The sequence below is a fragment of the Natator depressus genome, chromosome 13 (genome assembly GCF_965152275.1).
Source record: "Natator depressus isolate rNatDep1 chromosome 13, rNatDep2.hap1, whole genome shotgun sequence".
Taxonomy (NCBI): Eukaryota; Metazoa; Chordata; order Testudines; family Cheloniidae; genus Natator; species Natator depressus.
In genome coordinates this window covers 17801665-17815482 of record NC_134246.1, presented here as the reverse complement: position 1 = coordinate 17815482, position 13818 = coordinate 17801665, and the positions used below count along the sequence as shown (strand labels likewise).

The following is a 13818-nucleotide window of genomic DNA, read 5'->3' as shown; positions in this document are numbered from 1 at the left end:
CATGCAGAAAATTGGTTATTTGCAATAAATACCCAAATTCTGCATTGCAATAGCTTATTTGGCATGCAGAAAGGAAGATTTTTGCAGGTGTGCCTGCTGCACCCTCTCTTGCTCACTGCCAGACCTTGCAAGGTGCCGAGTATGGTTCACAGCTCTGAGTGACATCCCACTGAATTCTGGGTGCTCAGCATCTCTCAGGATCAGACCCTATTGAGGTGCCAAAATAAAGGCCACAATTGCAGCCATTTGAGGTTGTTCTCAAGAAAAAATACAAAGAAACAAAAAATGAAAAATGTATGAAGAATGACGAGTCTCCACCCTGCAGACTTTACCCATGCAGCCTGGGATTTAGCACTCAGATTAAGCTCACTGTTTGAGCACAGGTCCCAACCTCCCCAAGCCCACACCCTGCAGTTGGCTAAGAATGACTGACATGCTTAGGGGTAGATTCCTATTACCCTGCCTGACTCATTTTCATTTAGGCTCCCTCCCTTCTACTTCCTGATCTTCTGCATATGCTGCTCACTGTGAGATGGTATGACTGCCACTATCTGACAGCAAGACAAAAACCCATGGTATCTGCAAAACAAAAAGCAATGGCTGTATCCCTGCCAGGATGCAGTGCAACTGCTCCAGGGGTTGCCTGAGTCTATTTCATAATCCCCCAAGGATACACAAGCAGTAGGTATTAATAAACATTAAACTCATTTTTTAACTGTAAACTAATTTCAAGGCTTTACAATGCTCTTCTCAGTTTCAACATCCTGCCATGTGACAACTCCCAGCTACCACTATGACTTATTTTTTAGGCTAAATGGATAGTTCATTCTGCATAGGGGCTGGGATTTAAAATCTAATTTAATTCTGTAATTGTGAATAAATTGAAGGGGAAATGCCTTCTGACACCGTTCTTAAATTAGCCTTTGGGATCTGGTTCTCTTCCAGGCAACTGCACATTAAAATCTCCAAGTGTGGGGATTCTAAAGCAAACTTGGCTACTCCTGCTGACGTTAGTGTGGCCTCAGATCACATCCCTTGAAAACCAGCATCTTTTAAATTTAGGAGGCAACTGAAAATAGAGCATTGCAGATCCTCTGTGCATATTTCCAAATAGTAATCCCTCCAACTGCAAGAAGAGCAGTAATAAAAAAACCTTAAAGCGAGACATCATTGAACATTCTACATATAATTTTAGATGCATCTCTTGCAGAAACTGCACATGAAACTCAACACCCCACCATGTTACTCTGGTTTTATGCCAGTGTAATCAATAGATTGCCCTCAATGGAGCTACACCCCGGGAAACAATGAGCTAACATAGCGGTGAATAAGGCCCAATATCCCTTTATTATTATTTGTATTGCAGTAGCACCTAGGAGCCCCAGTCATGGACCAGAACCGCACAGTGCTAGGCACTGTACAAACACAGAGCAAAAAGACATTCCAAAGAGCTTGCAATCTAAGTCTAAATCAAGAGACAACAGATGCAGACAGACAAGAGTACAAGGAGACAATGAGACACTGTTGGCCAGCATGTTAGGCAGTGTTCTCAATACACTAGTGGCCAAACCATGGCTAAGTTTTTTTTGTAGACATCACTCTAAAGGAGAGTTTTCAGGAGGGTTTTGAAGGAGGAGTTAGTTCTGGGGATGTTCACAGGGAGCTCCTCCCAAGCATGAGGGGCATCATGGGAGAGAGCACAAAGGTACCTGTTTGGAAATTTGACAAGGGGGTGATGGATGTTGGCATCATGAGCCAATTGGAGGTGGGGTGCTGGAACAATTTTTATAGTGGGGGCGCTGAGAGCAATTGAACCAAACTGTAAACTCTGGATATAATTGAAACCACTTCAAGTTAGGGGGTGCTGCAGCACCCCCTCCCCGCATCCCTAGTTCCAGCACCTATGATCAGAGGTGGGAGTCTACATCTCAGTAGTGAGTAAGAGATGAAAGGTAGATTTGGGATAGTCCATGGAGGGCTTTGAAAGTGAAGACAACACTACAGGTTTCCATAGCATGGAAGCAATTTTCTGTTAAATTTTATGAGAAAGTTAAAAAAAAAAAAAACTATAGAAAAGTGATAATTTACTATGAAGTTCCATAGGACCTATTGGTAAAGCAAGGAATGACATAAGTAGCAGGAAGAATCCTGATGGATTTTGATATCCATGGAAGAATTTGTAGTGCCACCAGTTAGAAAAAAAATCATATTTTTGATTTTTAATTTAGCAAATTTGGGACTCAATCCAACTCCCACTAGAGTCAAAGGAATATCTCCCAATGACATGAATGGGAATTGGGCCCAAGCCAAGATGCAGAAGTTAAATGTTGACAATGTTCCTATTAACTAACTGAATACATCAGACATTTTTTCTCATATAACACACACACACACCAATTTAGCCTCTATACACAGATGATTCAAGCCTAATGCATGAAGCATAAAGGAAAATTCAGTGAACAGCAAACCTGCAGGCTGGATTAACCGAAGAGAATGAGGAAAAGGAGGAAAAAAATGAGTTCACTTTCTCCAGACCTAAGACTGATCTTTTATTTTGACCTCTGAGTCAACCTCTTGCCTGCAGGACTGTGATGAACTACAATCATGGCTGCATTAGATTGATTAAATTGCTCCCTTTTGGCCACAGCAGCTTCTTTCCCCCCCCGTTCTCCATGGACCCTGTTAAGCCACATGGAACAGATTCAACAACCTGAGCTCTAAACTGCCTGTTTTCCTCCCGCCTAGCAAAGGCGGGAATAGGTAGCCCCTCTTTCAGCTGTTTCATTTGATAAATGGGGTCCCACAGTGTCTCTTCAATCACATTTGTTTCCTTAACATAAAAAGATGTCAAATGCAACTGAAGAGAACCTTTCCGAAGAAGAACATTCCAGGCCTAATGCTCATTTACACAAAGGCCCTTTTACGTCACTTTGGCAATATCATGATACCTAGCTCTTATATAGTGCTTTTCATCAATGAGAACTTAAAATAAAGGGGTCTTTATGTAAGGGAGAGTCAGGTTCTAGGGCTGTCGATTAATCGCAGTTAACTCAGGTGATTAACTGAAAAAAATAAATTGTGATTAAAAAAATTAATTGTGATTAATTGCAGTTTTAATCACACTGTTAAACAACAGAATACCAATTGAAATTTATTAAATATTTTGGATGTTTTTCTACATGTTCATATATATTGTATTCTGTGTTGTAATTGAAATCAAAGTGTATATATTTTTTATTATAAATATTTGTACTGTAAAAATGAGAAACAAAAGAAATAGTATATTTCAATTCACCTCATACAAGTACTGTAGTGCAATCTTTGTCGTGAAAGTGCAATTTACAAATGCAGATTTTTTTTTACATAACTGCACTCAAAAACAATACAATGTAAAACTTCAGAGCTTACAAGTCCACTAAGTCCTACTTCTTGGTCAGCCAATCACTAAGACAAACAAGTTTGTTTACACTTACAGGAGATAATGCTGCCCTGTTCTTATTTATGTCATCAGGAAGTGAGGACAGGCATTTGCATGGCACTTTTGTAGTGCCATTACTCAGAAGCTGTCAATGATATCATGACAGCAATATATGTAAGTACTATTTATCTACATTTTCCTACCTGTGCAATCAGCCAATCCACTAGTTTACTGGCAGGGATGACTGATTTGTAGGTCTTCAAGTGGTAGTCTCGGTCTCTTAGGTCAAAGAAAATAAGAAACATCAGTATAAAAACATACACATTTCAATTAGGCTGGATAAATAAGTAAATTATTGCAATCTGTATTTTATGCAGGAAGAGGAATTATAGATGGGAAAGACCTATGGGGTCAACTAGACCATCCCTGTTTTGTGTAGCATTGTAACGAAATAAAAGAAGAAAAAAAATAGTAGAAGGTACTCTGCTCTTCTAGAAGAAAGGACTGAGATTTAAACTAGGGAAGATCTCACAGCCTGGATGAGAAACATATTCCAGATCAACAAAATGTCCAGATTCAGATCCACATTTTTCTAAAAACTTGGCATTTAGATTTTGTTTCCCACCATACCCAGGGAGAAGAGGTCAAATACAGTGTGTTCTTTTTAATTGCTAGTACTTAGGTCTTCTAATATGGACCAGCACCATTCTTGAGACAAAGAAAAGATACATTTATAACTCAATGGTCCTTAGAGGCTTTGTCCATTCCAGTTCAAGATCATGGAAATAATTGATGTTTTGGGTCTTTATGAAAATAAATTTGTCTTGAGTCTCTAAAGCAAAGGGGATTAGGTGGCTCAGGTCATTGGGATATAAAGCCTTTTACCTTTAGGTCACTGGATCGAATACATCCCAGGGCAGCAGTGAATGAAAGCTGTTTCCATTTTATGGAAATTCACTGGCCTGGGTGAAATGAGTTTGGTGAACTTGATCCAATTCCTAATCCCACATTGCAAAAGCCATTACTGCAATTAATTTGCATTAATTGGCTCGCTCTCGTTGGCAGTCTCAGCAGAGAGGCCAATTGCTGAATGGACCATGTAGGATGAATTCCCCTCTCAACCCAGAGGTGGTCCTTCCAATTCAGGTTTGAGGTCCACTGGCACAGCTTTGTGGGAGAAACTTTCACAATCACTGCCAGGATGTACCTATTCTGTAGCTCAAGAGAAGATTTTACTCTCTGGTGCTATCAACTCAGCCCCTTTCATTAGCACCAAACTATACAAAAGTTTTTTTTGAAGACAAAGAAGAAAAATCTAAAATTAAAATTCACCCTACCCACATTTTTCCTTTACTGGTCACCTACAGCTGCGATTGTGCTGTGTCTGGCTGTTTTAAATAACTTCAACCTGCATGTTTGCATAACCCAGAGAGTAAGAAATTAGAAGGGGAAGTAGCACTTCCAGAACTTGAAAACACAACGTAACATTTCCAGAAATGTGTGTCCTCAGAGCAAAAGCTTTCCCCATAGTGCTTACACACATTTTTTGGCCTGGCTTCCAGTAATGCACTAAGTCCAGCACAAAGCTGTGGGAGTTCTGAGGGCACCTTCCCCCCTCACACACTTATCATGAGCAAATGTGCTTTGGAAATGTCAGAATAATAAAGCAGAGCATGAAAATATTGAGCTCTAATGAATAGGGTTTTCCAGATTGTCAGAGGTGGCTCCTCGCATTTTAATGTTGGCCGGCAGCGTACAGGGACAGCTTTGACACTGGGATGAAAGGGCTAACATTTCATTGGCTTTGGGCTCTTGGTCCAAGGCCCAGTTGCTCACTGCTGCCAGTTAAATACTTCTCAGGAAGGAGATCTGGACCTAAACTCACTGACCCATCAGCTGCAGGTGATGCCACGACATGGAAACATATCTGTGTGACGTCTGAATCGCAGCCAGTCGCCCTGCCTCCGACAAATTAAAGTAGCACGATGCCTGCCGCCCTCATAACACAGGGAAGTGTTTTCTACCACTCACACATTCGTGCCAGGGGAATAAACAAATGCTCCTGCTATGCCCCTTACCATCATTAGCCAGTCAATCACCTGTTCCCGGTCTTCCACAAATCTAATAATTTTCTGTTTAGACGCCCTCCTCACATACTTTGCTGTTGAGGCAATGCCCTCCAAAATATGACATGCTCTGCTGCCAGTGGGCCACCATCATATTTTGCCCCAAGGCTTCGTAAAACCATTGGTGGATGGGAACAAACTGCACAGGCAGATGCTGTGTTGAGGCCACTGTGTTTTCAGTAAAGGGAATGGATTAGGATTGTGATGGAGGGAATATCCACAGAGTCATAAAATCAGGGACTTCCTGTTTTCCCCCCCCAATACTTCTTGGCATTTACACCCAAGTATTCCAATTTCAGCAGGTTTCCCAGCTTATTAGAATGCTAAGCATGCTCTGAAAAGTGGGCTTCCTCAACCAGGAGCTTATGACAGCAGGAACGGTAGGCTCAGATGTTGCCAGACAGAACAGTGATCGAAAGGCAGAACAGTTGGGTATTGGGGCAACGAACAGCTGAATAGTGCCAGGCTGCTGCCTGCTGGGACAGGCTGAGACTTGTCATTGAGCAGGAAGATCAGAGATTCAGGAGTGGAAGACATCAGTCCACCTTGGGCAGATGGTAGGAAGAGTTTGTTTGAAGGACAATGGGTTTCAAAGAAGAATCTGAGAGTGCTGAAGGTCTAAGTCTATTCATGGAGAGCCCAAAGTTTTCAGTGACTCTAATTTTTCACAGTACCAGGTTATACTCCGTTTAAATCCATCCCTGTCATAAACGTAGATTAATCTTGAAATAAAAGAATGGCTAGAGAATCTCCTGGTAGCAAAAATGGTGCATTGTTAAAATGCCATAAAATAGACCCACAGTGGTTATTTCGTCCTTGCTGATCCTTATCTCATGAGACTGCTGCATCCAGCACAGTCCATCTGATGTTGTAGGGACCCCGAGGTAAGGGACATTTTTTTCTCAGCTCAAGTTACTATTAGCTTTTTCTGCTTTACATATGAATTACTTTCTTAATGGATTAGGCACACACACATTGCCACTTTGCCTACTCAAAGCTGCATCACCCTCCAGGGTAATTGTCTTTTCAGTTAGGCAGAATTATGATTGATTAAGTGTGTCCATTCTGCAGATAGACCATTGTCATGCCAAAAGTATCTTTCGCCTTGGAACATCTCCTGAGCACCTCAGGGACAGGAGGTCAACTCTGATCAAATTGGGACTCCAACCGGGCCCCATATTTATTTTTTCCAGGGGTTAGTCTTTGTCATCAAAATTGTATGAACCTTAAAACAGAAAGTTCCTGTGAGTGAAAATGTCACATTCTCAACCATGGGCAGCTGAACAGGACATCCAAACGCTTCATTCCAAACCTCAAATAGGCTCATGACACAGGCTTCAGTAATTGCGAATCTGGACGTTCCATTAAGGCATTAAGGTTTAAAAATCCCATGTCTTGGAATCAGGTTAACTAGTGCACCTCGATTAGTTCTATGCCTTGAGCTGATATTTATTTACACAGGGTCAAATTCCAAAGCCCCTAGCCAAGCTATCCTCCTGCCAAAGTCAGTAGGAGTTTTTTGCCAAAGTCAGGATTTATCCCTTCGTGGTTTTTTATGAGCCCTTTAACTTAACAAAACAAACAGTACTGCCTGCAACAAGCAACAGCTACAGATGCACCTCCGTGATCTCTTCTGGTTCAGGCATCACTTATTAATATGCCCACTCTAACCCCAAACTCAGGAATATACCTGGGGTAAATAAATGCTCTGAAGCTAAGGGTTGTGATGAATGGGTAGAGAGAGCAGACTCCAGAATGGCCCTGAAACCAGCCCTCCAGAATTCAGTTCTACAGTCCTTCAGCAGAAGCACCTCTGCTATTCCCAGCTGTGGAGATAGGATGGTAGCAAAGGAGCCCGGATAAACTGAGCCAACTGTTTCATTACAGGTTATAGGGAGAAAGAGAGAAGGTTTCAAATGGCAGCATGTTATCCCCTTAAGAAAGACAGACAAGCGGAACTTACTTTATCACTGGAGTGTAAAGACTATGCAGTCGGCAATAGAGCCTCACACCCTAAGGAACAAAACAAATGTGGCTTTATAATTATGCACCAGATCCAGTGTTTTTTTAAAAACCATACTCTATAGCAGCTCTGGAACTACAGTAGCATGGCCTTGGACATCTTCTCATCAGGAATTAGACTGATCAAATATTTCTAGAAACTCTTTTCCTTCTCCTCTTTTTCCCCTTCCACTTCCAACCATCTCTCTCCCATCCCTGGCACTGAGGTTTCACTTCTGCTCTCTACCTCTAATATCCTCCTTTCCAGCATCCACCCCCATTCCAACCCATGCAAACTGCAGCTGCTAAGATCACTCTGACTGAATCAAACCCCTGTTTGAGTCCCCCTTCACTGGCCCCCCAGTATCATTTTACCAAGTGTGAGCTTCTTGCCTTCACCTTCAAGTACCTCCTCACCTCTCTCCCAGCTTTTCCACTCTTGTCTCTTACTGTGTCACCCCACCTCCTTTGCTCTGCCAACAACAGCAGCCTTGTACATCAGCTTGTCAGCTTCTCACACAAACACCTCAGCTTCTTCTATGCTGCTTCTTACCCATGGAATTACCCCTCTTCTCCTCCTCCTGATCTCTCCTCAAGAACCACCTCTGAAGTGATAGCCATGAGAAATCAGCCAATTAATAATGGATTGAGGGGCACATGGGGATCACTGGAACTCACCTTAGATATATGTAAGTATCTGGAAAAAAACCTAAATAGCTACACACCATTGCTACATCACCTCTCTTCTTAAACTGGAAGGAGGCCTCGGCTAGTATAAATTAGTCTATTGTGTTTTTACAGAATTCAACACCCTTATCCTGACTGGGGGCTTTGGGTGCAACCATAACGTACATAATAATAATAATTTATCACGAGGCCTCCCTTTCTCTCCTAATCAATAGAATAATAAATAACAATAATAAATAAGTAATAAATAAATAATGTAATTAAATAATTTATTTATAATAAATAAATACATAATAAATAAGTTGGCAAGATGGGGAACGAGAGGGAGAATGTCTCCTACACTACCATGGTGGCAGATTGATTTACTAGCTTCGGAGAGTATGCTGTAGTGCTGGTCACAGCCAAACATATGTAAAAAAGACACTTTTATAACTATTATTCAGAGTTATTATCAGACTCCAACCTGGAAGGGAGATCGAGTACCTTGGACATGATATCTTCCAGTTCGCTCCTTGGTTTATACGTTCCATCATCATACCGAAACCTGTACATCACCTGCTCATTCTTAAAGTGGTGCTTATCTGAAACTGAAACCACCAGCACAGCAATTAATAATCAGTCAATGCCTCCTCCCATGCCATGCATTATGACAGCACAGTATTTCTCCACGCAAAGAATCTACCATTTTCTACAGTCCCTCTGATGACAAACGCTCACATTCTCAGGTTTGCCCACACACAATTACCAGTCCTGCTGTTGTGCATACCTTGCACAGATACATTTCTGAATGTCTGGCCGCAAAGGGATGGTTCTTCAAAATGTTGCAATTTCAGTCAAGTGAAATACCCTGCAAAATGCTGTTCTCTTCCATCAAACCTGTTTCAGTTGTTTACAGCTTTCGAACCAGCTCCACTGAAGTCAATGGGAGTCTTTCCAATCAGCTTTGAATCACGCCCTTGCAGATTCTGTAACCCTACAACAGTCATTCTAACATGAATGAAATGATTTTTGCAGCTGCCCAAGGCTCTGACATAGGGATCTGCTGCAATTCCTAAAGGAGAGAGCATGCTGGTGAGATGAACTACAGATGTTGGATGGATTCTTCCACCAGAGCACTTGTTTTTAATAAGGTGTTAATGGGCTCACTGATATAATTAAATGGTGCTCTCCAGACACTACTTACTTTGCTAAAATGGCCGTTCTGCAATGGTGCAGGTGAGATCTGATTGGTCCTGGCTGTATTATAATGGTGACTCGAGGCGAGCATAGGAAGCGGAATATGATTCATTGGGGATAGGGACACACCCCAAATGGAAAGATGAGTCCAAAACTGAAAGCAAATACAGAGGAAGGAGAAGGGCAAGGGAACAGAGCAACCAAAGCATCAGGTAGAGATAAAGGAGGGGAGTGAGCAGTTCCAATCATCCTTGTCATCTCTAATGAGTCATATGACCAGGGTTGAACGTAAGCTGGTACAGGCCGGGACAGCGTACCGGTAAAAAGTAGCCACCGGTACTGGCCCGTAGTCAGCTGACATTAAAGCGCTACTGCGGCAGCGCTTTAACATCGCCACCCCTTTTGTGCCCCACCCCCCCGGGCCACCGATGTGGGAGGCAAAAGGAGCAGCTGCCCCAGGGCCACGATTTAAAAGGGCCCGAGGCTCCGGCTGCTGCAGCCAGAGCCCCGGGCCCTTTAAATTGCTGATGGAACCCTGGGTGGCACGGGCCAGGCAGTGTGGATGGGCTGGCTGGGGGACGCTGACCCCCAGTCCCACCCCTTCCGCCCGAGGCCCGGCCCCTTCCAGGGGCCGGAACTGGCCCCCGTACCGGTAAGTGTGGAATGTTACTTTCACCCCTGCATATGTCTGACCAAAACTAGCTGGTAGCCCCATGCCTTTTTCTGAAGCCCTATATTCTGGGCTGGGAACCGTGCTTGATGAATTGACTTAAAATGTGGTTTAAAACTGCTTGAGACTAGCTCAATTTAGATGCAATTTGGCCAACCTACAAGAATGGGGATTCATTGGCTGGCCAAAGCTGTTTAAACTGAGTTAGCCTGAGCCAGTTTAGTCCCGGGTTTTTGTCTGAGCTGCATAGTGGACGGGCCCCACCCTTAGAAGGCAAAGATTGTTCTTTTGTGGATATTTGGGGATGGGGCAGAACTACCTATAATCTACCTCCTGTCCTGTGGGTGTCTAATGCTGCTTCCTCTCTTTGGCAGGGAGGAAAGATTGTATAAAATTTCAAAGGGTGAAGCTGGTTCCATGTTGCAGAATCTAATCACCATTTTGACATAGGAACACAGGACATAGGACCGGAAGAGACCTGTAGGCTCATCAAGTCCAGTTGCCTGGTACTGAAGGCAAACTCATCATATAATCCTGTTCAGAAGTTTCTCAAGTCCTTTCATACATGGGGAATTTTTGATGCCCTCTGTAATGGCTGCTGACTCTTCCTTCATTGAGAGTCTGAATGCTCTGGGTCTGATACTTCTGAATCTGACTGAGAACTGGTCCTGCGGGGAGATCCCTTTGATCCTTTGTGCCTGGCACAGGTTAGGACAAAGTTCTGATGAAACTCCTTTAGCTCGCTGCTATGCGTACCATGCTGTCACTTACACATCAGCAGCCTCAGATAAAGGAGCCAGGATTAAAGGAGATGAGGAAGCAAAGTGATAAAATGCACAAAGCTCAGCACTCCTGCAAGTCTGTGATCTGCCAGGGTCTGTTCTGCCTTGCACAGAGCCCTGTTCCCAGAGAAGGTCAGGCAGGCTGGGAGAATCAGCAGTTTTCTCCCAACAGTCACATTATACCAAGTGAAAAACAAAAGATAAGACACATTGCCTAATGTGGGGCCACATTGTGGTGTTTTGGTTTTAACTCAATTCAAGATAAGGAGATGGATATTGTGACTCTTTTCATGTCAGTAAAACTCATAGCCTAATTACACGGGATGTTTCCTCAGCTAAAAATAGGGTTCAAGGTGCCTTCTAAAGTATACCAATTGTCACCAGGAGACAGTGACAATAGGAGCTCTAGATACAGGCAATATTTTAAACTCTAGGGATCTGCTCTTTGTCAGGGGCCTCTGGTGGAATGTAATATTTAACTATTTTTGTTTCTCTGTGCTGGGAGATTTTGTTGGGATAGTTGCTAAATCACATCTAAGAACATCCAGACCAATGCCAGGGTGGTCAGCTATAGCAGCTTGGATAGCTGTAATAAAATATCAATACTGGATCATGCAGCCTCAGAAGAGCTTCTTGTGCTGTGCAAGTGATTGAGTGTGTGTGCAGAGTATGCGATATCTGTATGCACATGCACATGGGGCCATAGTTTCAAGGTCTCAGAACCCACAATTAGGGCTCCATTTCTATTTAGGCAAGTAAATAAGACATCGGTGTCACAACGGGAGCTCCTGGGTACTGAGCACTTTTGAAAATTTGGCCACTTATTTTGTTGCCTAAATGGGAGTTGAGCATTTTTGAAAGCCTGGCCCATCGTGTGAGTGCAAACGAATTACTGTGTCTGCACGTTGGTGGTGGAAGTGCATGTGCATGGGGAAATCTGGTGCTGCTGGTATTAGCACACAGCAAGGAAAGGCTTCCCTGTGTTTTGATTAAGAGAAGACAACAGACCTCATTTCTTAACACTGTTATAATCACCTGGAAAAAGCCCTTGTGGAGCTGTAATGCCAACAGATTAGTGCTAAAGCAATACAAGTCTAATTAAATAGCTCCCCTATTTAAACTGGATTAGAGATTGCACAGATTTATGGACAACTGGTGACTTAAGACCTTAAGGAAAAAAATTCTTATTCCCTTGATGAGCATTTTCCAGCCACATACACCTAATGGCTAGAAACGGAGCACCTGATGTTTAAATTGCACATGACTGAGTTATTCTGCTTTCTGAAACGGAAAAAGAATGGGAAAGAACAGGAGAAATCTGGGTTTTGAAGGGCACAAAAAGCAGGAGAAAAATCATGCTTGACTAGAAATATGGGGAGTGGGTCAGATTTTCAAACAAGTCAGGTGTGCAAATGCTCACGCAACCGCTCATACAAAGAGGCCTCAGAGCCTTAAAAATCTGCCCTAGGATTTCATGTAGAAGGGACATTTCCTGGGCTTCATCAGCAAAGTCACATGACACTTTTAAAAAGATATGCTCTTGGAAAGTGAGCTGGAGGGGACAAATAGTCTCCCGCCCCCTTTACTACCTCACTCTATGGCTAGGAATCTCACGGCGTAAGGAGAATACTGTATGTCTACCAGAAAACACTCCTAACTTCTGCAGGTCCTAAGGCTGACCCTCATTTTTGAAGGGAAATTGTCAAATGTCTCTACACTCAGTCAGCCACAGCCCTCCCTGTTACTCAAGTCTCTGGCCCTTTCCTGACTTGCACAACTCGGCTCTCCTCGCTCGCGTTCCATGGCAGACATCAAGACTGAAAGTGTTGCTCAAGGCTGGGTTTTTAAAAATACTAAGTGCAAATGAACACACCGTTTTTAGGCCTGTGTGTGTGTGTGTGCGCGCATGCGCGCAACTACTGAGATGGTACACGCAAGTCAAGTAATTACAGGCATAAATGGCCGACTAGGTGTGTTTGTGCATCTAAAGTCTGAAAATCTGGCCCTCAGAGAAGACATGTGCCTGGATTGTCATAGATGAGGGCACTGCACCTGGAATACTGTCCTTCTACTCCCTTGCTCAGTAAAACAGCTAAGAGGCATGGAGAAAGGACCCACTTACTCTGTAATGCATTTGTCTCAAACTCAAGAGTCACTTTTCCTCCATATGCCACTTAGGGTTGTTACCCAGTCCTAGATTCAGAAACGGCCTTGATTTTCACAAGACCGTCACATAGCCTGTCATTGGAGAGATGCGGGCTTGCCTTAGGATGGATGCTGAGTCACTGTGATGACACAGCTACCACAAAGGTGGCCCCCTCATGGGAATAACTCCCATTAATGCTAGCTGGAGTTAAATGCCCTCTCACAGTGGGACAATGAGGATTTGAAGCAAACGGTGAGGGAAGCTGTTTGAATGTCATGTGGTTACAGCTAATGTGTGCAGGTAACAATGTGAACAACTGCAAGTGCCCTTACACCAATGTCTCCAGTGTCTTACTAAGATCTGGCACCTTGCTATGACACAGAGCACTCACCATGATGAATGATGCCATTTTCCAAGAGAGCTTGTCCCAAGTTGACCCCTTCCTCTGGCTTGCTTATCTCCCCAATCTCCATGAGCCAGGATACAAACTCACTGCAAGGGGAAGTAGAATAGCAAAAGCAATTAGCTCTCTCTCCCTAAGGGCAAGCAAACATGTCTCTGCCAGACATTAACCAACCACTGGTGACTCTCTTCTTGAAGCACCGCATTAACAGCTACACGACATTTCGGCTACAGTACACAGAAGGGAATGACGGCGCCTCTTCTAGACAGCTGGATTTCCTACATTTCTGTGGGAAATGGTCTGCAGATGAAGCATGTTTCCTGTGGGAAACATTTCCCTTAATTCTCCAAAACTAGCAGACTTGGAGGGAAAGAAGGTCCAATTGGTTCAAAAAGGGCTACAACAGAGA

General features: G+C 43.3%; 1 protein-coding gene across 3 annotated transcripts in view; it reads right to left on the bottom strand.

Annotated features, from left to right (window-relative positions):
- The window catches only part of PREX1 (phosphatidylinositol-3,4,5-trisphosphate dependent Rac exchange factor 1), a 221193-nt gene that overhangs the window by 60830 nt on the left and 146545 nt on the right, over positions 1-13818 (bottom strand). For all 3 annotated transcript variants that reach the window (XM_074970042.1, XM_074970041.1, XM_074970040.1), the window contains exons 11-14: positions 13398-13498; positions 8716-8819; positions 7508-7557; positions 3622-3697 (exon numbers count right to left, since the gene is read on the bottom strand). In XM_074970042.1, the coding sequence (XP_074826143.1) occupies positions 3622-3697; positions 7508-7557; positions 8716-8819; positions 13398-13498 (331 nt within the window). The remainder of the gene's footprint in view (positions 1-3621; positions 3698-7507; positions 7558-8715; positions 8820-13397; positions 13499-13818) is intronic.